This window comes from Cibotium barometz, chromosome 30 (genome assembly GCF_041138505.1).
Source record: "Cibotium barometz isolate CiBa-2024 chromosome 30, ASM4113850v1, whole genome shotgun sequence".
Lineage (NCBI taxonomy): Eukaryota > Viridiplantae > Streptophyta > Polypodiopsida > Cyatheales > Cibotiaceae > Cibotium > Cibotium barometz.
In genome coordinates, this window is record NC_141075.1 from 18,931,361 (window position 1) to 18,953,768 (window position 22,408).

Here is a 22,408-nt window from a genome sequence, read left to right on the forward strand (position 1 = left end):
ACAAACTGCTGTATTTTTTACAGTGGTATTGTACTACACTCAAATGTCACAACCAGTGACATTTGAGTGTATTGTACTACACTCAAATGTCACAACCAGTGACCTCAATGTGCATACATACACCCAATGGCAACTATTGACCTCCTTGCAGCACACACAATGTCTGCACAATCAATCTGTCTTCCTACAGTTCTTAAAACAGAGTTCTGCAGAGAATCGATGACTTACCCACAGTGCTCGAAATTGTCTGCTTTCTGACAAACGGAGGTCGTAACGCGCCCGAAAAACAGTACAGTTGTCCTATATCTTCACTCCCACAAAGAAAGCTCCTCAATCAGAGATCGTTTGCCAGTGCCTCCCGTAGAGCTCCCGACAAGGGTGTAGTCGCCAACACAAATAGGGCTTCGCTAACACAAATACGGAAGAGTAGTTGAAGCTCTTACCCTCGTACCGCTTCCTGTGCTTCTCTTGCTTGTTGCAGCTCAGCCCTTAGTATGAACCACGCTCTGATACCATGAAAAGATACAGGGGAGAAGAGAGCTTGAGCTCTTGCAAGCACACACACACTCACAAAACCCTAAAAGAGAACACACAAGGTGAGAGGCTGAAAATCTTTTTCTTTTTCACACAACACTCAACACACCATATACAAAGATAAGAGTACACACATATGAAAAGATACTCAACCAAATACATACTAGGGTTCTCTATAGTGTGAACCCAACTAAATGAGCTGGCGCTATAACTATGCCAGTCTCTAGAATGGCTGTCACACAGCCTGTCATCCCACTGGCCGCATATCACCCATGATCTCACCAACCATGCCAGTGGTGTAAGTGTGGGGCCTATCCCCCAGGCGGGTCATCAGTGTCCACCGCCTCACTAGATGAGCTCGATATCTCAACAGTTACAAGTTGCCTCCCTCTACCTAAATGAGACCCCACATTTTAAATTTCCTTTGCATCAAGGTTATAAGCCTTCCAAGGCATCTAAATTGTCATTTAGTAAGGGAGACCATTCTCTTCACAAGCTTGCTATCCAAGCTTCCAAAACTACACTCTGTGCATCAGAGTGTGCTCTCTTCTATATAAGAACACTCAAATTAGGCGAAATATGGACTCATTTTTGCTTCTTAAGAATTTTCATACCTCCTCTCTCTAGAAAAATAGGCTCATGGTGAAATTTTTACAACTCAAATCAAAAGTTGACGGAGATTGCACATTTGGAATCTACACATCGAGACGTTTCCAATGATATATAATATGATGAAAAATTTTGAAAACTTCTTAAATAATCAAAATTTTCCATTATACTATATATCATTGAAAAGGTCTCGACGTGTAGATTCCAAATATGCAATCTCTGCCAACTTTTGATTTGATTTGCAAAAATTTCACCATGAGTCTATTTTTCTAGAGAGAGGAGGTGTGAAAATCCTTAAAGTACAAAAATGAGAGTCCATATTTCGCCTAACAATTACATGCTCAATCACCTTGATTATTCAAGCACCTTGAGCATTCAAACCAGCAACTCTTGTAGCTTACTAGTGCTTTTCCATCAAAAGCACTCTTTCTATATACCCAAGTACCATGGACAACAACACCAATTATTTGCAACCACAAAATAAATTTAACTTGCATACCAAGAAATCATGATTTCTCTTGCAAAACAGCTCCTCTTATTGTCGCTATAATGACTTTCTTTTCTTCATAGCAATAATCTCTTCCATCTTCACAACAACATACTCTCCTCAACAATTTGGTGTAGATGCCATGAACCAGCAAGATAATGAGTGTGGCATAATTTTTCTCTATACACAAAGTATGATTATAGTAATTCTCAGATAAACACACACTAATCTAGGCTTAGCTAAACCTATGCTCTGATACCATATTAAGAAAGCAAAATTCATGCTAAGATTAGTCCAATCTTATGATTAGCATAAAGATTAATAAGTCTCAAAATAATCAAGATAAGACATGATGCTAACTTGCACAATAATGAGAGATAGATACGATAGGCACGCTCAACACCTTGTATTTGTAATATATTATGAACCATACAATGAGGCTTCTAATATAGATAGTCTTTACCCAAACTCTTTTACACATGTCCATCCATGTGGCACTCTTATCCATTCACACACACAAGATAATATTTAGCACTCTTAAGATAGGTTCATACACACGAACTTTCTCAACATTACAAGTTTCACTACCACGATTTAACATTGCACATTTTAACCAATCCCTAGCATTGACTCTTTGCCCTTTCCCACGCTCCCTATTCCCGACACCAAATGCTTGAAACATTGTGGCATTGGACTTCATGCACCACCACTAAGATTCATCAATCCCATTCCCATAGCCCTCTAGCAAAAAAATAGTTATTCAACTTGCATTTTAAAAAAAATTCGTGTGAAACCATTCTCAAACATGATCGAGAAGTACCAAGGACCTTTGATGCAAACCAGATCTGGAGTAATTTTTAGGAACAACAATACAATCAATTGCAGTGCATCAAACCATACCTCAAAAACCAAAAACCAACCAAGCCTTAAATCCTAGTAAAGGACCGCAAAGTGCTTCCCAAGAGTCAAGAAGGGTAGACTTCTTCGAATCCACCTCAAGCAAGGAGAGTTGTGAAGAAATAAGCCAACAAAACACAAACATGACTGGAGGAATAATGGAACACTTGGAAATAGGAGCCGCCAACGATCCTCAACTCCGGATTCACCGATGGACTTTGTGAATAACATCCTACATTTTATGAAGAGGGCGTCTGAACCACCTTTTTTTGTCGCAGCTCCATTGAATAAGTTGGAGCAGGACCTAGAACCTCAAGGCTCCCTCCCATAGTAAGTGCTCAAACTATGAAGTGTATACATTGGATTACCCTCCCTTTTCATACCCTTTGTTAGAATGTAAACATCGCTATCAGTCGACATACCTAGGCATGGGCATTTTTGTGTTCCTTTCATGCAGATATGCTTGATTCGCAGCACTTCTGATGTATAGTTATGGTCTCATAGACCTTTGCAGTTCTTTTGTAAGACGTTAATAAAAGTATCCTCTCTCTCTCTCTCTCTCTCTCTCTCTCATTGTGACACCTTGTCCCCAAGTTTTTCCTACTTTTGTCCACGCCTTTCAAAAATGTATATACCATTGCAAATTTCTCTTACATGTTTCTATTTAAAGTAAGGGTCAGAATGTTACATCCAAAGTCAGGTCCTGCTGAATTACAAAGAAGTAGTGGTGCTTTCTGATTCCATCTTTCTTGTTTGATCATTACAAACAAATACGGGTTAAGGAAGCTGGCGTTTTGAAGTTAGTCCTGAATCCAAAGCTCAATGTACTCTGTGATGAGCTTGCGGGCTTCATCTATTCTGTTCCGCGGCTTGCATAAGCTTGCATCACCTGCAGCATGAACCCCATAACACAAACGTATCAATACAAGAGGGAATGATCCTTCAACTCCAAGATTGTGTCATCCTTGCAAAGGAAGCATATATGTAACATCTAAGTACGGAGCATGTGGTTTGCTTATCCTATTCAAAAAACATCTCTAATGCAGTCTGCTCAAAAAGGGTGGATTTACGACCTCAGCAGCTGGACCTCTGCTATGTATAGCTTTTCTTTCTACAAATTTCAATGCACAAATGAAATGTAATATTAAGGAAACGAAATGTATATTAAGGAAAAGACGAGGCAACAAATTGTAGGCTTTGGGGCCTTACAGACAAATCCTCTGCCCTGGAAAGGGGACATTTCACCTGCTGGTGGTCCCTTGTGGGGGAGGGATCTCTCCATCCAACCCCTACCCATCCTGATGGGCAGAGAGTGCCTGTTTGTAGACCTTCGAGTGCAATGTTAACGTGCCCTAGTGCATACATTACCTCCAGGAATGAAAGGGAATTGTGGACATCCACTGAGATCTACACAATGCGCACAGTTCTTGCACTCAATCACGAAGGCTGGCTCTGCAATGCAGCATCAGTGGCCAACTGAATTGTTAGCATTAATCTGTGCCATAAACATGTTAAAAGACACATCTGCAGCTTTTTGGCATGCCCTGTTACACTATAAACTTACCACCAGAAGTCGAAACTTGTTTCGATGCATGCCGCCAGGGATCCTGAGATCCAGTTGTAAAAAATATCCTGGTACCTGGAATTCCAAGTTTGGTTGAGTACTTCTTTTTCCTTAAGGATGTCAATGGGCATTCATACATGATCCAAAGCCAGGCCGGAGGGCTTGGATTGGCAAGATTACCCATTCATATACAATCTATGGGTTCCACGGCCCCCGGTTCCATGGCCCCCATGCTAAATATCTGAAGACCATAGACACTCATATTCACATCTTTTATGGGAAAAGAATCTTCAATAATGCCAACCTCAAATAAAATAACTAATGTTTTCGCTCAAATTTACTGCTGGGTGAAGTTCATAGTTTACCAACCTGCAATTTCACTCCCACCATAATACAGGTTTGTTATTTCCGGTCTTGGACTCGTTCCTTTGCCAAAAATGTAGGAACACAGGTCCAAGTAGTACCTGGAAAAGGAGCATAAATAGTGTTATTAGTACATACAAACCCCCCTCAAATCCCCCCCCACACCCCCAACTTCTGCAACTTCTTACTCTCTATTCAATTGAGAAAAGCGGATGCTGTTGTTTGCGGGAGCAGTCTGAAAAACACCAAATTCTGTGCAAAACTGATATGTCCATAACCTTAACCCTAACAACCACAAACCATACATTCCCATTAGATACTCAAGAATATTGTCTTTATTAAATGCAACATTCAACAATGTATTCATATGTGTATGTGTCTATGAATGGTGGATATACATGCGTTTATGTTTCTAAAGATTATTGAGTATACACTATTAAGAGATAGGAAGAGTTCATTTGAAGTCTATGGATGGGAGGATGATTTACCACTATCAGGACCAGCTAGAGTGGAATTCTTTATATGTTCTCGATTGTAGTCAAGAGGTCTAACACCAAAATCTGCATAGATTGTATTCTCAACAAAATACTGGTAGGGTACCTATTTCAATTCAAAATAAGCAAACACTGACAAACGTTTTGAGTCCGATCATAGGCTATCAATAAGAAAATTTTGCGACAGCTATGCCACAGTAAGGGATATTTGAATTTTGCATATATTTTCTTTGAGTCATTCAAAAGTTTGCAAAATATATGTACATACGTTTATATATATGTATATGTATGTATGCATACATGTTTGTATGTGTCAGATTCAGAACGGGTTTTCTTCGTACTAAATGCACAATCCAAGCCTTTTGTTCATCAAGATTTGATTGGAGAAGCACTGCATACCAGCACATTTCTCCCTGCCTGGAAGGAATGGACAAGTGGTTTGCATAAAATCTCAGGAAATCCATATTGTACCTGCACACAGTGAAAAATCAGCTTGTGAACAACACCCCATAGCTCTGAACCTGCACTGTTTGCACTATCTTATGCCAGGAAACTTGGCTTGGTCTTGTTTGGATCAGCCTTTTAGATCTACGATGATAACATATTATAGTATATATAAGGCCTCAACGGTATTCTCACTGCCAAAGCTGCTGAATCTGCTAACAGGCTCAAAAAATCAACATCTTCTTCTATCTGTCCACACAAGAAGAAAGATTTCAGTATAATGATAGTATGATATATCCAAGCTACACCTTCTTAACAAAGCTTATGTAGAAAAAAGGAGATTAAAACAGGTACATTTGAAAAACCAATAAAACAAGATCACATTGTACACAAACATAAGGTTTAGAGATGGGTAGCCGGCCGGCTCTTGCCCAAGTGGTCACACGGACAGGTACAAGGTTACAACTGGCATCTACATAGATGAGTAATCTCTTTAAAAAAAACGGGCTTAGTGATGGGCCAAACCACTTCTGCATCAAAAAGGGACTTCAAATATGTCGCATTCTTCTCCATATAGTTATCCACAGCTACCTTAACTGCTTGCAAGGCATGACTGCAATCGGGACCAACAGATTCTGCCACCTGAATGAAAGGTCATTTCAAAGTGAGGCTTAATATCTCTATGTAAGAAACCATGATGTATAGATGTTTATGTGGATATAGCATCTTCATACCACCATCACATGAATGCAAACACTCGTAGGTAAACACATGTATGTTTATGTAGATACCATGAATATAGCATTATCTTACCACCATCGCATGTATATGCACACTCGCAAGTAAAAGTATGTATGCATAAGTGATTTACACATGCTTATGTGGATATAGCATCAGCTTACCACAATTGCATGCATGTGTCCATACACCTGTATGTTTATGTGAGATACCATGGTGTTTAATGCTTGTGTGGATACAGCAATATCTTACAATTATAGCATGCATTTGCATATATTCATGTGTGAGATATCATAATGCATACATGCTTATGTTACCTTATCACCATCGCATGCATGTGTACATTTGTATGTGTGCACCTGTGTGTGCTTAAAATGCAATCAACCATGGGGGAAGTGAGGGAAAAGCTTACTTGCTCATCAAATGCAAAGTAGTCTTCTGTAGCATGGATAATGGCAGAGCTGGCAAGGCTGCCGCGTGCCAAGTGAGGGAATTTGAGCCTGAACCAGGCACTTAGAGCTCCAGCATAAGAACCTCCAAAGGCAATCCATGGATTGTCAGCGGCGTAAGAAAGGTTATACCTTTGATTGACGAGATCCTGCAGATGAAGAGAAGTAATCAGCTTGATGTGAGCAAAGCCCTCGTGTAGATTATTAACCAACTTTATACCTGATAGTGGTTCCTGAATGCTGCGAGGTCAGACAGAGCTTGTTTGGAGGTAAGGTACTGCAGGTTGTGAGTGTTGAGGTTGGAGAAAGGGGAGCTGTATCCGTAATAGCGATGCTCAAGGGCAACCAGGGCAGCCCCAAACCTCTTGGCTAGAACCTAATTTTCATAAAACAAGATACTTATCAATTAATTTCCATTAATTAATAAATGGGCCTCTTAATGTGGCCCATTCAATTAATGTTTTAACCTTAGATAAAAGTTGTGAATATAAATAAGCATGTTGTTTCTTCTCTAATACCCTCCCATATTAATCAAATTGAATGTGCCCCTATATATGAGCTTATCTCTGAATGGCTCTCAAAACCGCAAATTATGCTTAGATTATCCTTTAGTTGTAGATGCCAATGCATTCAGAATACGAAAACCACAACTCTAGTCACCTATGGGTTCTAAAGTTTTTGTTTTTCGAGCCAAGATCCAACATGTCTTTAAAGTGATGTTGCCCTTAGGCTCGATTCCCAAACTTCACAAACAGGCGTAGTCATGGAGAGCCCAAAAAAGTACTTGCCCGTGCTAAGTTGTGAAGCATTGTCTAGTCTCCACTAAACTGCCTCCACCAACTGCCTTCACACAAATGAGTGCAGACACATCCAAGGCCAAAAGGTGCTTGCCAATGTGAAGACAGATGTTTATATCTCGATGTTTGTTTTTATCTTGCATGTTTGTGGATTGGGAGAACCTATCCTATAGGACCAAGTTCCATAGCTATGGATGTTTGTTTTTATCTTGCATGTTTGTGGATTGGGAGAACCTATCCTATAGGACCAAGTTCCATAGCTATGGATGTTTGTCGCCGCCGCTGGGCCTCTTGTGCATGTGTCCACGATTTGAGGTGTTTTTTACATAGAGTGATGATTTCACTCATGGTGTCATGTCAATAGGATAAGAGAGTGTTAGGACATTTGAGAATATAATTTTGTTTTTTAATGAAGTAAACCATTTTATTCATCATGCCACCCCTAATAGCAAAAAAAAATTAATCAATAAATTACAAGATTACACTACCTAATATTTCAACTATTTTTTTTCGAAAAGACGAATAAAACTAGTGTATCACACATAATCATAAAATGTATTAGAGTTACCTTAAGTTAATGGTTCTAGTAGTTCATTATGCTCATTTGATATATTCATGTTGGAGGTTTATTAGTTGTTCTCCTACAAAGATTAAATGTATATTCAATATGTCCATGAAGATGTGAAAAAAGAGGAAAAGCCCCTATTTCATTTGTCATATTGTGGAAAGGAGCTATCTTTACATTAAAAGTCATTCATGTTAACTTTCCTATGGTGTTGTATGATATCATGTATGTGCATGGCAAATGATCTTCTTAAAAAGTCGAAGTTGTTCGTGTCTCAAGTGGCAAATTTTTTCTTCTATAAACAACAAAACAAGAATGTGGAAGCATCTTTTAAAAGCTTTCCCATTGTTTTGACGTTTATTTTTCATGATTTTTCCTTCATTAATAGGATTAAAATGAAAAATTTTGGGTCATTGTGGTCACATATCTTTTTAAGTAAAATAGCCCAACACTTTTAAGAATACATCATAAAGTAGACATTGGGCCAAAAGTAGCCCTCGGTATTATTTTCTTGAGTATGGAGGTGAGTAGAACCAAAATTTTAGCTAGTGATATCTAATGTATTCAAATCATGTTGGGGATTTTGTTCTTTTGTATACATGAATACTAGATCCATTTTGGACATACGAAAATGTTGAGTGTACATGATGATAGAAGAATTATTGTGTATAAGTGGGGTAAATGAGGTATATAAAACAATTTTTTGGCCATACATGAGTTATATCGAAACTTATTTATATCAATTTATACGGTATCCATGATATTACGGTGCGTCCTTTAATTTCTTTTCTCTAAAAAATTCCCAAATGTGTAGATTATGAGTATTAATTAAGGTTAACTAGAGAATAATAACTTATGTGTGTGAGGCTAAGTAATACATTAGTATGGCTTCTATATACTTTAAACCATAAAGAAATGCATGGCTTCTATAGACTTTAAACTTTATAAGTATATATACTTTAAACCATAAAGTTATAACAAATGAAACTTTATGGGGGCAATTTAAAGTAATTGTATAGTCACTATGTAGATGACAAAGAACATCATAGAGTGTTGTTTCCTAACTGAGAATTCCTTACTAAGATATGTAGTATGGGGATCATTAATGATAGGTTTGGCTCTCTTGGCATTCGACTACCTGCACACTAAAAGATAATTAATACGATTTCCCATCGGTCACATAAGAATCATGTAAAGCAAGCATGACCATTGCATTCCTAATTAATGTCCCCAATAACAATGCCAAATGCCAAAGCATTACGTTATCTAGTCAAATGCCTTTGGATTCCATAGTGAGTGTATGATCATTGGGCAAGACATATAATAAAAGATAGTGAGCATAGCACATTTAGTGTTTATTTTCATACCTTTGTCACTTGCTCTACTCAGGCATAATTACACTACTATAGATTGCTTCAAGAGCACACAAGTAAAGCCATTCATGGGCTTGCACTTCTCCTGATATAAGGACTTATTATAGTTAAACCTAGAAAATAAGTTGGCTATTCCACATGCTCCCCTATGGTCTTCTTCTTCTTCTTTTCCAAGCAGAGATCGTGTTGATCAACAATCAGTCAGGGGCCTCACCACCATGCTCAACCATACTAGGAGCTACAAGAGGTAGAAGAATGTGCGTAGGCAATGAAGGACCATGTGTCCATTGGCTTCACAGTTGGGTGGGATTCCAACCCACCAAGCCCCATGCTCACAAGTTCAAGACTCAACTACAAAGCCATGGACTCTCCTACACTAGTCTAGTTCTATTTTACTAGTGGCTACAAGAGGTAGAAGAATGTTTGTAGGCAATGAAGGACCATGTGTTCAACTACAAAGACATGGACTAATCCCCTAGAGTCTAGTTCTTGATTACTAGTAGGGCTACGTGATGAAGCCAAAGCTAGTATGTAATAAAAAACATATATATACCCCTAAGCATGGCTTGATACACCTTCTCAATTTCAAGCTTTATATTGATCATTAAATTAACAAGAAGACTCTACCAACTCATTTACGAAGCCATGGACTAATCCCTTAGAGTCTAGTTCTTGATTACTAGTGGCTATGTAATGAAACCGAAGCTATGTAATAAAAAGCATATATATACCCCTAAGAATGGCTTGACACACACTCACAATTTCAAGCTTTACATTAATCATTAAATTAACAAAGTTAACAGTAGATGCCTACGACGGCATATAGATAACTTTACACGTATTTGCAAAACATGAAGATTAGACCTTTTTCTCAATCCCTTTGCTTGAATTCAAACATGAAAAATAGACTTGTTTTTTTTTAAACCCATATGCTTATGGAAATGTTTTGAAAGTGAGATCTTAAAGCTTTTCTTGGCATGGGAATTATGAATATGAGAAAATCCTTTCCTTGGAATTGGAAGTATGGGAAGGAATCATATGAGAAAGTCCTTTTTAAAAAGCCACAACAAAGAGCCCTTGCAAAAGTTTAGGAATTATGGATTATCACCCCATACATCCACCTCCACACACACACACACACACACAACAAAGAGTTTATATGGATTACCACCCCACCACCTCCACCTCCATTCAAGGGCATATGCTTACAATAAGCGAAACGTTTTAAAAGTGAGATCTTAAAGTTTTTCTTGGCATGGGAAGTACGATGGAACCCTATGAGAATCCTTTCCTTGGCATTGGAAGTACAAGAAGGAACCTTACAAGCAAATCCTTTTAAAAAAACCACAATAAAGAGCCCTTGTGAAAGTTTAGGAATTATGGATTACCAACCTCCACCTCCACACACACAGATACACAACAAAGAGCCCTTGAAAAAGTTTAAGAATTATGGATTACCACCTCCATCACAGGATTACACTTCTCTTGATATACTTAATGTAGTCAAACCCGGAAGATAAGTTGTCTATTCCACATGCTCCTCTATGGTCTTCTTCTTCTTCTTCTTCTCCTTCTTCTTCTTCTTTTCCAAGTAAAGATCATGTTGATCACAATCAGTCATACACCACCATGCTCAGCCCTACTAGGAGCTACAAAAGGTAGAAAAATGTTTTATAGGCAATGAAGGACCATGGGTCCATCAACTTTATACTTGGGTTGGATTCCATTCCACCAAGCCCCATGATCAAGAGTTCAAGACTCTACCAAGTTAACTACGAAGCCATGGACTCCCCTATAGCCTAGTTCTTGATTACTAGTGGCTATGAGCTATGAAGGACCATGTCCCACCCATTGGCTTCACAGTTGGGCTTGGAGTCTAACCCACCAAGCCCCACACTGAAGAGTTCAAGCTCATTTCAATCTAGCTCTTGATTACTAGTGCTACAAGATGTAGAACAATGTCCATAGGCAATGAAGGACCATGTGTCCATTTGCTAGATAGTTGGGTGACATTCCAACCCACCAAGTCCCAAGCTCAAGAGTTCAAGACTCTACAAACTCAACTACGAAACCATGGACTGATCCCCTAGAGTCTAGTTCTTGATTACTAGTAGCTAGGTAATGAAGCCAAAACTATGTCATAAAAGGCATATATACACCCATAAGCATATATATAGACCCCCAAGCATGGCTTGACACACCCTCTCAATTTTAAGCTTTAAATTAACAAAATTAAAACTAGATGCCTAAGATGGCATATACACAACTTTGAAAACATGAAGATTAGATTGATTTTTTCAATCGCTTTGCCTACAATATTCAAACATGAAAAATAGACTTATCTTTTTTTAACCCATATGCTTGCAATAAGGGAATTTTTGAAAGTGAGATCTTATATCTTTTCTTGGCATGGAAAGTATGATGCAGCCATACGTGAAAAGCCTTTCCTTGTGGCATTGGAAGTATGGGAAGGAACCATATGAGAAAATCTTTTTTAAAAAAACCACAACAAAGAGCCCTTGCAAAAGTTTAGGGATTATGGATTACCATCCCCCGACCACCTCCACACACACACACACACACACACACACAGACACACACACAAAACAAGAATTATGGGTTACCACCCCCAACCTCCACCTCCATTCAAGGGCTTGCACTTATCTTAATATAAGAACTTATTGTAAAACCTAGAAAATAAGTTGGTTATTCCACATGCTCTCCCCTATGATCTTCTTCTTTCCAGGTGGAGATCATGTTGATCAATCAGTCATAGAACTTACCACCATGTCGACCCTACTAGAAGTTATAAGAGTTAGAAGAATGTGCATACGCAATGAGGGACCATGTGTCCATCAGTTTCACAATTCGGTGGGATTCCAACCCATCAAGCCCCAGGCTCAATAGTTCAAGACTCTACAAAGCTATAGTCTAGTTGATAACTAGTGGCTACAAGTGGTAGAAGAATGTTCATGGCAATGAGGGACTATGTGTCCATCGACTTCACATTTGGGTGGGATTCCAACCCACCAAGCCCATGCTCAAGAGTTCAAGACTCTATCAACTCAATTAAGAAGCCATGGACTGATCCCCTAGAGTCTAGTTCTTGAATACTAGTGGCTAGGAAATGAAGCAAAATGTAATAAAAAGAATACATATACCCCTAAGCATGGCTTGACACACCCTCTCAATTTCTTGACACACCCTCTCAATTTCAAGCTTTACACTTGACACACCCTCTCAATTTCTTGACACACCCTCTCAATTTCAAGCTTTACATTGATGGCATATAGACAACTTTACATTGCAAAACATGAAGATTAGACCTATTTTTTCAATCCCTTTGCTTGCATTCAAACTTGAAAATTAGACTTGTCTTTTTTAAACCCATATGCTTGCAATGAGGGAAACGTTTTGAAAGTGAGCTCTTAAATCTTTTCTTGGCATGGGAAGTATGAAGGAACCATAGGAGGAAATCCTTTCCTTGGCATTGGAAGTATGGGAAGGAACCATATGAGAAAATCCTTTTTAAAAAACCACAACAAAGAGCCCTTGCAAAAGTTTAGGAATTATGGATTACCACTCTCCCACCTCCACCTCCACCTCCACCTCTACACCCCCCCCTCCCCCTCTCCCTTTCTCTCTCTCTCTCTCTCTCTCACACACAACAATAAGCCCTTGCAACTCCACGTCCACCTCTACACCCCCCCCTCCCCCTTTCTGTCTCTGTCACACAAAGCAATAAGCCCTTGCAAAAGTTAGGAATTATGGATTAACAACCAACCACCCCCCCCCCCCCCCGCCCCTTCCACACCGCTCTCTCACACACACACACACAAACCGCCCCCCAAACCCAATACATCACACACACGCACTCGCACACGCAATGAGACACACTCCTTGTAGGTTTTTTCTTTCATTAAGTTTAGAGGGAAAGTATCCTTACCCCTACAAAGTCATTAAAGATGCCATCGCATGTGCTTTCTCCACAAATGGTGAGGAAGATGGGCCCATGGGGTGCATCAAAGTAGTCCAAGAACTCATAGTACCTCTGTTGGAATTTTGGAGAACCCTGCACATTCAGAGAAGGCTTAGAAAACTAGCCTCGAGTTCACAACCTATTGTGAGCTAATGGAGATGAAAATGAAGCAGAAACGGTGTTTTTTTTTTTAATGTGCAGGAGGCAGGTGAGCATGATCTTTGTTAAGAGTAAATATAGTTGAGCACAGTGAGCTTGGCCTTATGATGAAAATTTAATGAATTTCTAGGTGCTAACTACCTCGGGTGAATAATGATCGAGTGTTTGGTTGAGCCAGTGAGGAGTGGTGTTTAGGAACAGATTATCATAATTATCTGCTGGTGTTTTAGCCGCTGCGCGCATAATGGCTTCATGTCGATAGTGAGTGTGCCGAAGAGTGTGAGGGGAGCAAGTGCAGGGGATCAATTGAGCGATTAATGCAAGGTAAGCACTGATTATGATCACGATCATATGCATGAACGGTAAGGAATTGATCATGATGAGAAGCTAACAGAGAGTGAATGATAGATATTCAATAAATAATTAATGCATGCTATGCATAAACCTACTGGAATCCAAGAGAGACGACCGATAGTTAATTACAGAACCTTAAAGAATTAATCAGGCTATGTAATAGTCTACTTAAGAGCGTAGATCTTAGACACACAGCAAAGCTTCGACGCTTATATAGGCAAAACCACGTTGTACGGCAGCTTTCATAATTACGTGTACAGCTACGTTTTCAACGCCGTTATGATAGCGTATTAGCACGCAATTAACATAATTGCAGCGTACAGATACGTTTTCAACGCCGTTATGATACCTTCTTTGATCGACTTAGCACGTAATTATTCTGGTAATTAACATAATCGTAGCAGTAATTCAATCTCCTTTGTAGAGTGGGTAACCGACGTTTTCTCGAATCTTTCAGAATCGGTTTGGCCACCCATTTGGTCAAAAACCCAACGACGTGGAACTCCTAATGCTCGCCAGCGGATTCAGATTTCGTAAGAGGCGGCGTGATTAGTTACAAAATACTTCTTGGACCAGGGTGGTGGTCTCAAAGTACACATTAATCTTTATTTTATACATTCATATAATCTTTTATATATTTCATATAATCTTTATTTTAATATATTCAATTTTATTCGTAGTTTTGCTTACGAAAAGCTTAAGAACAAGACTAATAGTTAATAAGCGAAATTAAATGTGATTTTTTAGTGTCAATTTGATGCATGCTACCTCATGGCTGACCCTTAATTCAAAAAAATTACTAAAAATGAGCCGTGCCTACCATATCATAGTTTGAAATTTTATGCAGCCTTCATAATGCTGTCGCTGAATCGAGCCCTAGATTGTCCCTCACACACCATAAAGTTAAATTACATTGCCTTTTTGTAAAGCCATCATCACTTTATTTCTTCTTCACCTTTTTGAGTCATCACCTTATCATGTAATATACAATACCTTACTTCAACACCACAAGCACCCATCCACAAAATCTCTCTTTTTCTTTTTCTCATTGGTTCCTCAAGCAAAAAGTCTATTTTTTGTAAAGCAGGCAATGCTTGTTTTCTTGCTAAAGAGGGTGTACTAGAATTATATGCAATTATTTTCCACCATGTGAGTGGGTAGATTCGAACCTAGTACCTCCCTATAAGGAGGTGTGGGCACTACGGATGGGCTACAATCGAGGAGGTAAAGTAGGCAATGTTAAAACCTTGAACACGAAAAGACTACATCAAATTATTGATGGCAAGGTGTGGGCGCTATAGATGGGCTACAATCCCCCTAACCCTCCTTGAAACACATCCAAAAAGCGATTACCTGATGAACCGCAACTATCGTGAGGATCTTTTCAATGGCCAAGCTTGTAAACCTTGAGGTCTCCAAGCTCTACAACTCCCTGAGAAGTAATTCTACCGCGTCTCCCACGAGCGTTGCCACACCGCCGCGTTACACTATGGGTCCTCGTCCCCCTCTCACCTCACTTCACTCACACACACTCACTAGCATGCTTTAGGGAGAGGGATTAGCAAGAGGATTAGCAAGAGCAAGACTCAATTGCACAATGGGAGAGTCTATTGTATTATGAGAGAAATTCACTTATATACATGGCCATAAGTGTTCACACTCACTTAAACTGTGGGGCCGATCGGGCACTTTAGACTCATAAGAGGCCTAATGCTATTATAATGACTACTCTCATAATATATCCATGAAGTAAATCACTTAGGACTTCATCCTATCTTGCTACCACATGCTCTTGAAGCGGGAATCGCCATAAATACTACGTCACACTATTACAGGCACCCGTCCAAGTTGTAGCTTTGGACAATATTGCTTCATATCTTGAATGTATGACCCTTTGGTATATCTATCGTGACTCCTTGATATAAGATAAGAGTACATACAGAAAGGGAAACTACTCTCCTACCCAATAACATACAATGGTCAGTCCATACTGTGAATCCGACTAGATGAGCTAGCGCTATAACTATGTCATAACTATAGTACTCCAAAGTGGCTGTCACACATCCACTGGTGGCATATCAACCATAATCTCACAAACCATGCTAGTGGTATAAGTGTGGATGCTATCACTAAGGTGGGTCATCAATGTTTGCACTAGCACTAGTTAAGCTCGATATCTTAACATAACATTTCCATGTGTTTGGTAAGAGTACCATCAGCCATTTTAACAACAATGTCTGAGACTTCAAGCTTGTGTTTGGTGATTTTCCCCAAAATTTTTGGCGATTATTGTATCACCATCAAGGAATCCCATTACTATGATGCACTTGGTGGGTGACTAGTAGTAATGCGTTGGATTCATCACCTTCAAAGTGCTGACCCAAGGCATACTCATCCTCTACTTGGGTTCCTGGATCTTCTATGACTTGGGTCGACAAATATCCATAATAGGGTTTAGTCTTGTGGGTTTTTGCCAAATGGTGGTAGTCCTGTGTTGACTTCTCCATTCTCATACTCAAACATTCTCCTAAAGAGTTGAGAATCCATAATTGGGAGGACACGTGAGTTCTCGCTGACCTCAAGGATGACACTAGGTATATCTAAGGGTTTAGGACTTATGAGATAGGCTTTAGGTTGTTTGGATGAACAGTGCCAGAGATATTTACTTGTTTTGGTCTTGGTTCTAACTCCTTCTGAGTATGTGTGACCATATCCCTTAGCTCATTAAGTTTTTCCAATTCTTTTATAGGGTCAGGATATGAACAAAGTTTTTCTTTGTTTGGTTTCTTGAGAGCCTATATCCTTTTCTTTTTAGTCTCCTTAGTTTTTGTTTGAGTGTCTCTAGTTTGCTCAAAACTAGTGTGTGTCCATTGAATCGGAATCCTCATGAATATCATTCACATAGACTGGTTTGTCAGGTGTTTCCAAGTTCACTTGTTCTTTTTCTCCATTTTGTCCCCTTTTATGGATTTCTTTCTTCTATGGCCCATCTTCTTTTTGGATCCCTACTGAAGTAGCTTGGTTTTCTACTTTCTTTTCCACAATAGGTGTGTTTTGAGCCATGAGTCTCATTATTACATTCACAAATGGGTTAGGATTTCTCAAAATTGATATTTGAGTTTGACCACCCACTCCAATTGTGTTGAGAGGTGTGATGGTAGGACCATTTTGCTGATTTGCAAACACCACTTTCATTGGGCAATATTTGATCCAATTATCTATGCCACAACAATTACAAGTTGCAGGTGGCATGCTGGAAGATGCAACCTGGGCAATTAGTTGGTTTATGATGGGACACTCAGAGACTTGGTGTGGTCCCTGACAATGGTAGCATTAAAGAGGCATTCTCTTGACAGTGGAGTTGATGTCTCGACCTCTTCCTACTGCGGCTAGCTCGTATACTTGTTTGACTCCACCTCTTGCATTGATTACATAGTTGTCCGAATAAAGCTCTGTAGATTCGTCAATGACATGTGAAGCATTGCCCAAGTTAACCTCATATTCTGACACTCAAAAGGTTCCTCGGTCGAAACCTATTTGATTTAATGGTGTGATCCTCAAGGGTGGAGGTTGTGGTCCCAAATTTGGTGGAGGTAACAATACATTTTACGCATTGTAAATCCCCCTTACAATAGGTTGGTGTGCCATTTTCTTAGCATTGGGTTAAGGTGTTGTAGTTCTAGGTATTATGACGTGGTTGTGATGGAGCTGGTAAAGCCAACTACTGAGGTCTAGAAGCATTATCAAGGGTTTGCAAAAGTGTGCTACACTGTGAAGCCTCATGACCATAACGTCCACAAAAAATTCAATTTCCATTATAGCATGGCCTAAGGATTGGATACTCACTAGTCGAATGCCCTTGTTGCCAGATTGAGCACCATTGAAGCTCTCTCCTTAGATACATACGTACATTTTTTGGAGCTCTGTTGGACTTCATTCCCTCTTGGAGTGCTTTCATGAAATCTATGAAATTCATCTCCGCTAAAGTGTTACTTTTAGGAAGGGGTTTAATTGTATGAGTGCTATGTCCATGACTCTAGAAGCAACAGATTTAGAATCCAATGTGTTAGCTCCCTTGACCATCAGATTATCTTCTAGTTGGATGGCATTTATTGTGACTTCATCCCATGTAGTGATCCCTCTAATGAGACTAGGCCATTATGGATCACTTCATGTTTAAGCCCATGGATGAATCTATGAAGCAATTGATTATTTGAATAGCATTCATGCGAAAGGCAATGAGAGTTCAAATGCTTGAGATGGCTAATAAAATCTCTAATCGACTCATCTTCTTCTCTCGACTTTGTGTAGCTATAAAGCTACACCCCATAAGACTCCCTCACACACAAATTTCTTCAAGAATAATCTCCTAACAGTTATGAAGTTCAGGCGTTTCTCAACCTTGAGAATTCTATACCAATCTCCAACCTTACTGTCTAATGTTAATGGCATTGGTCTTGGAAACCTCATCTCATTCTCTTTATGTCTCCAGCCTTACTGTCTAATGTTAAAGGCATTGGTCTTGGAAACCTCATCTCGTTCTCCTAATGTCTCACACACTTGATTAAATACCTCTAAATGTGTCCTAGGATCACCATCTCAGTGAATTTATGAGTTGGTTTGGCTATCTCGGAAGCCTTTCCATGGTTATGTCAACCACCATCTCTCACAACATGCGGTATGCTCTCCGATAACTATCGCTCTTCCCAAGGCCTATGCAAAAGCAATTGGGTATGTGGGTGGAGCTAGTGCTGGCATAATAAGAGCAATGATAGAAGCAAGTGGAGGTGCAAAAGTGGCACTGCATGAGGATGCATTGGTTTAAACCCTAGTGGGGGTATATGTGCTGCTACATAAGATATGTATCCTATTGGCACCCCAATACGTGCTTTACTCATGTGGGCATTAAGTGCAGTTGGTCTCACAGCAGGAGTTGGTAGCAAACTCATTCTACAGAAGGGGTATTTCATGGGTGCACTAGAATGAGATGTGATCCCTGTAGCAATGTCAATACTAGATATGCACAAGGGGGTCCATGTGTGAAGTGGTGGTGGCTACCATGGTAACGTGGGCATGTGGCTCAAGGGTAATAATGTGTCAGTCATAGGTGCCATAGCTGGTGGTGTGGTACTTACCACAAGATAAGACAGTGTACTAGCAGTGTCTTGGGTAGAGACAACTCTAGGATCTAAGAAGGTGAAGCTCATGCTAGTATGCTCTTGAGTCCCTTTATGGCCTTATGGGTTAGAAGATGTGGGTTGGTCCCTGGTATAGCCAGGGGATACTACAAAAGTACGATCCGCTAGTGGGCTCACATGAGGCCGTGTTACCATTTCACTCATTGTGGGCATTCTTGCTTTGGATGTCCCAACTTGTGCCATAAGTCTTTGGATACTTTCATGTTCAATGATCCTATATATGAAATTGTAGGTACCCTGTAATCGTTCCTCCTCTATTGTGGCCGCATATATTGGTTAAGCAATCCCTTCCCAACTAACACCATAAACTTGGCATGTATTGAAATCCACAAGAGTCTCTGTTGATGTGTCATACTCTCAATCATTTGTGAGAAGATGTTGATCCAAGATTTGTAAGCCTAGCTCTTTCCTCGAGGTAGATATAATGTTATTGCTTGTGTCAAGACTATCGGGCAGTATTTATGCAATCTTGGCTTGGGACTTGTTTTGGGCATACTAAGCTATTTGTTGGGCTACTAATTATTGTTGTGCCACTTGCAAAGTCTCTTCTCTAGTAGCCTAGATTAGTTCCTCCACTGCCTACACTTCTTCTAATGTTCTACCATCAGGCGCTTAAGCACTTGTGTAGGGGGTGGTTCAACGATGATGTCTCTCTAGAGTTTACCTCAACTCCTTCATCATGTGGTTAGTATGTATTAACATTTGGTTCAGAGAGGTAGCGGTTGAGGCCGAACCTCTAAGGTAACTAGCTATATGGTCAAAACGACTTGTGGTTGGCCGGACTAGTGAGGCCTAGTTTAGGGTTCTCACTTCTTGGGAATGGGGATCCTTCCATTGACTAGAAATCAGAAAAAGTATCACTAGCCTCTATTGGCAAGTCCTTGTACAATGCTAAATTGAGATTTGACTGAAGGTCCTAAGCCTAGTGTAGGTTGGTATGCACCTAACTCGATAGACGCAATATCGTCTAAATAGGCCTCTAATACAAGTCCAGACCATAGGTGCATGTGACTTAAGGCTAGTCACGGACAAGAGCTGAATGGCCTTTTAAAAAATATATATATTGATGTTAGAGAAACTTGTCCAAAGTGGGTTTCAGACAGTTCTAAACACTTTGGGAAGGGTTGTCAATGTTCTTTTTTTTGGCCCGACCAAAGGGTTTCCTATAGTTGGATCCCTTAACTATCAAAAATTGTTGTAGATCAAGCATGTCAAAATCATCGCAACGGCCTAGAACATCTAATAGGCAAACTTGTGCATGCACTTTTCAAAAAAATTATATATACATTTTTTGCCCCAGACATTTTACCTCTTCTATTTTTATTTTTGATTTTTTGCTTTTTATTTTTTTTGCTTTTTACATTTTCAATTTACGGTTTATGTTTACCCGCCCTAGGAAAGAGTATCCCCTAGAATCTTTGCCTTGGGCCTGCATGCATTAAATGCATCCAACCACTCAAAACTTACCCAAAAATGGGTATTAACAAGCTTTTGGACTTTGTTGGCTAGTGACCTGAAAGCTTGAATGCTTTAACAGCCAATCAAGTAAGACCTAGTGGTCCAAATTACAAGGAGATTAAGATAGCTTAATTTGTATTAATTATACTAATGCAAAAATATAAAAAAAACTACAAAACACAGAATTTAATCCACCTTGTAAGTCCTCCCTGAATTTCTATTTCAATCCCAATTTCTCCATGTAAGGAGTCTAAATCAAGATAAACCCAATGCCCAAAAACCAATTTTGAGGTCTATTTACCTAGATTAATTAAATTTCATGCCTAATTTACTATTTTTCTTTTTCAAAACTTTAAAAAATACCAAAAACCAAAATTATAGAAATAAACTATAATATGAAATGCAAAATTGAAAAACACAGTTTTTGCAAATATAACAACAATATGCAACAAGAAACATAAATAATGCAACAAAATATACAAATTTATGGGATTTTTCTTATGTTCCTTTCTTGATAAAAAACATAATTTTCACAAAAATGAACCATACACAAGCATTCAAGGTGCATTGTGGCTATGCGGTGGGGCTATTCCCTGGCGGCAGTGGTGTTGCTTATGGAAGGTCCTTGCACCATGGAAAAGATGCAGGAAATAACCACTTATCGTGAGGCTTTGCCCAACCACATTTAGGAGCATAAAACAACTCAATCGAGAAGCCAATGTCCCATATCCTAGCTCACAAATGCAGGGGTAGGGTGTGTCACTCACCTCATGAATGCTTGTGCTTCGGATCCTCATAGGTTGCGCCGTCGCAAGAGTACCCAAAACTGAGTAAAAATAAACAGAAGTATAAAAAATAAGAGCTTATAAAAGGAAAAATGTAATCACTTGTAGAGGTTCTTACCTTGTTTAGGTACTCTTGCCTAATCCTAACTTCTTCATTTATGACCAAGACTTGCCTTCCAAAGGAACAATGACCATTGAGCATGCACTGAGTGTATCAAGGATAACAAGAGAAAGCTTCTCAATTCTCTTCACAACAAAGTTTTGTACTTGATTAACATCAAGAAGGGGGGAATATTAGTTAGCCAATTTCGGATTAACAGCTACCACCACTAATATTTTACATTAAAGAGAAAAGAGACGGACACACCAAGAGGATGTACAATCAAGGTATGAAGTAACGGTGTCCAATCTACAAATGTGGGTGCTCATAATAGTCTAAGAGAATACTTTAGCGATTGGTGCTCCGAGAGAATACTTATTCATGCATATATTACGAGATTTATTAAGCATTGTATAAGCAATATGCCACTTATGAGCCTTGGCATTTAAGTATATATAAACACTTATGGCCTTGAATATAAGTCAATTTTTCACATAATGCAACACACTCTCTCATTATGCAATTAAATCTTCCTCTTGCTTCTCTACTCGATCCTTATGCCTGTATAGCTACCATAGGTGTGAGAAAGAGCAGTGTGTGGCAGTTGACCGTAATCGAGGGAGGAAGATGTGGAGCTCTGAAATAAGAGATGGTTGTGTCCATTATGACACATCGGCATGTTGTGACTTGTTCTTTCTTTTCTATGAATGAGAGGGAGTTCTAGAGAGACATGCCAAAGCAAGCCATAACACAACTATCAAGGTGAACAATGAGAGATCTTGAATCTTATGCTTGGTAAAGTTTATCTCTCTCCCATAAATGCATTTATAAGCTAGTCAGCATGGATTGAAAGTATGGATATGACGTTTTTTCATCTTTATCAATGCATAAACCACTACAAACAAGTTGGTTTTAATGGTATTTTGTTCTCTCTCTCTCTCTCTCTCTCTCTCTCTCTCTCTCTCTCTCTCTCTCTCTCTCTCTCTCAAATTTACCTATTGAATTTTGGAAACCTAAAATCTTTGTTCAAAAATACTATGCCATTAATAATCTATGATATA

The 22,408-nt window shown here is 39.3% G+C and overlaps 1 protein-coding gene across 2 annotated transcripts; it reads right to left on the minus strand.

Annotated features, from left to right (window-relative positions):
* Window positions 1-3,144: 3,144 nt before the first annotated feature.
* Window positions 3,145-13,989, minus strand: LOC147621236 (putative serine protease EDA2). Of its 2 annotated transcripts, XM_086823949.1 has the most exons (14): window positions 13,594-13,989; window positions 13,261-13,386; window positions 6,800-6,955; window positions 6,543-6,728; window positions 5,918-6,034; window positions 5,588-5,641; window positions 5,348-5,419; window positions 4,943-5,054; window positions 4,643-4,739; window positions 4,461-4,555; window positions 4,092-4,166; window positions 3,896-3,979; window positions 3,601-3,638; window positions 3,145-3,416 (listed from the first exon to the last, which is right to left on the minus strand). In XM_086823949.1, the coding sequence occupies exons 1-14, from the start codon at window positions 13,828-13,830 to the stop codon at window positions 3,381-3,383; spliced, it is 1,485 nt and encodes a 494-aa protein (XP_086680075.1). In that variant the 5' UTR covers window positions 13,831-13,989; the 3' UTR covers window positions 3,145-3,380. The 2 variants fall into 2 exon arrangements, with proteins under 2 accessions (XP_086680075.1, XP_086680074.1); XM_086823948.1 differs by lacking the exon at window positions 3,601-3,638.
* Window positions 13,990-22,408: the final 8,419 nt, after the last annotated feature.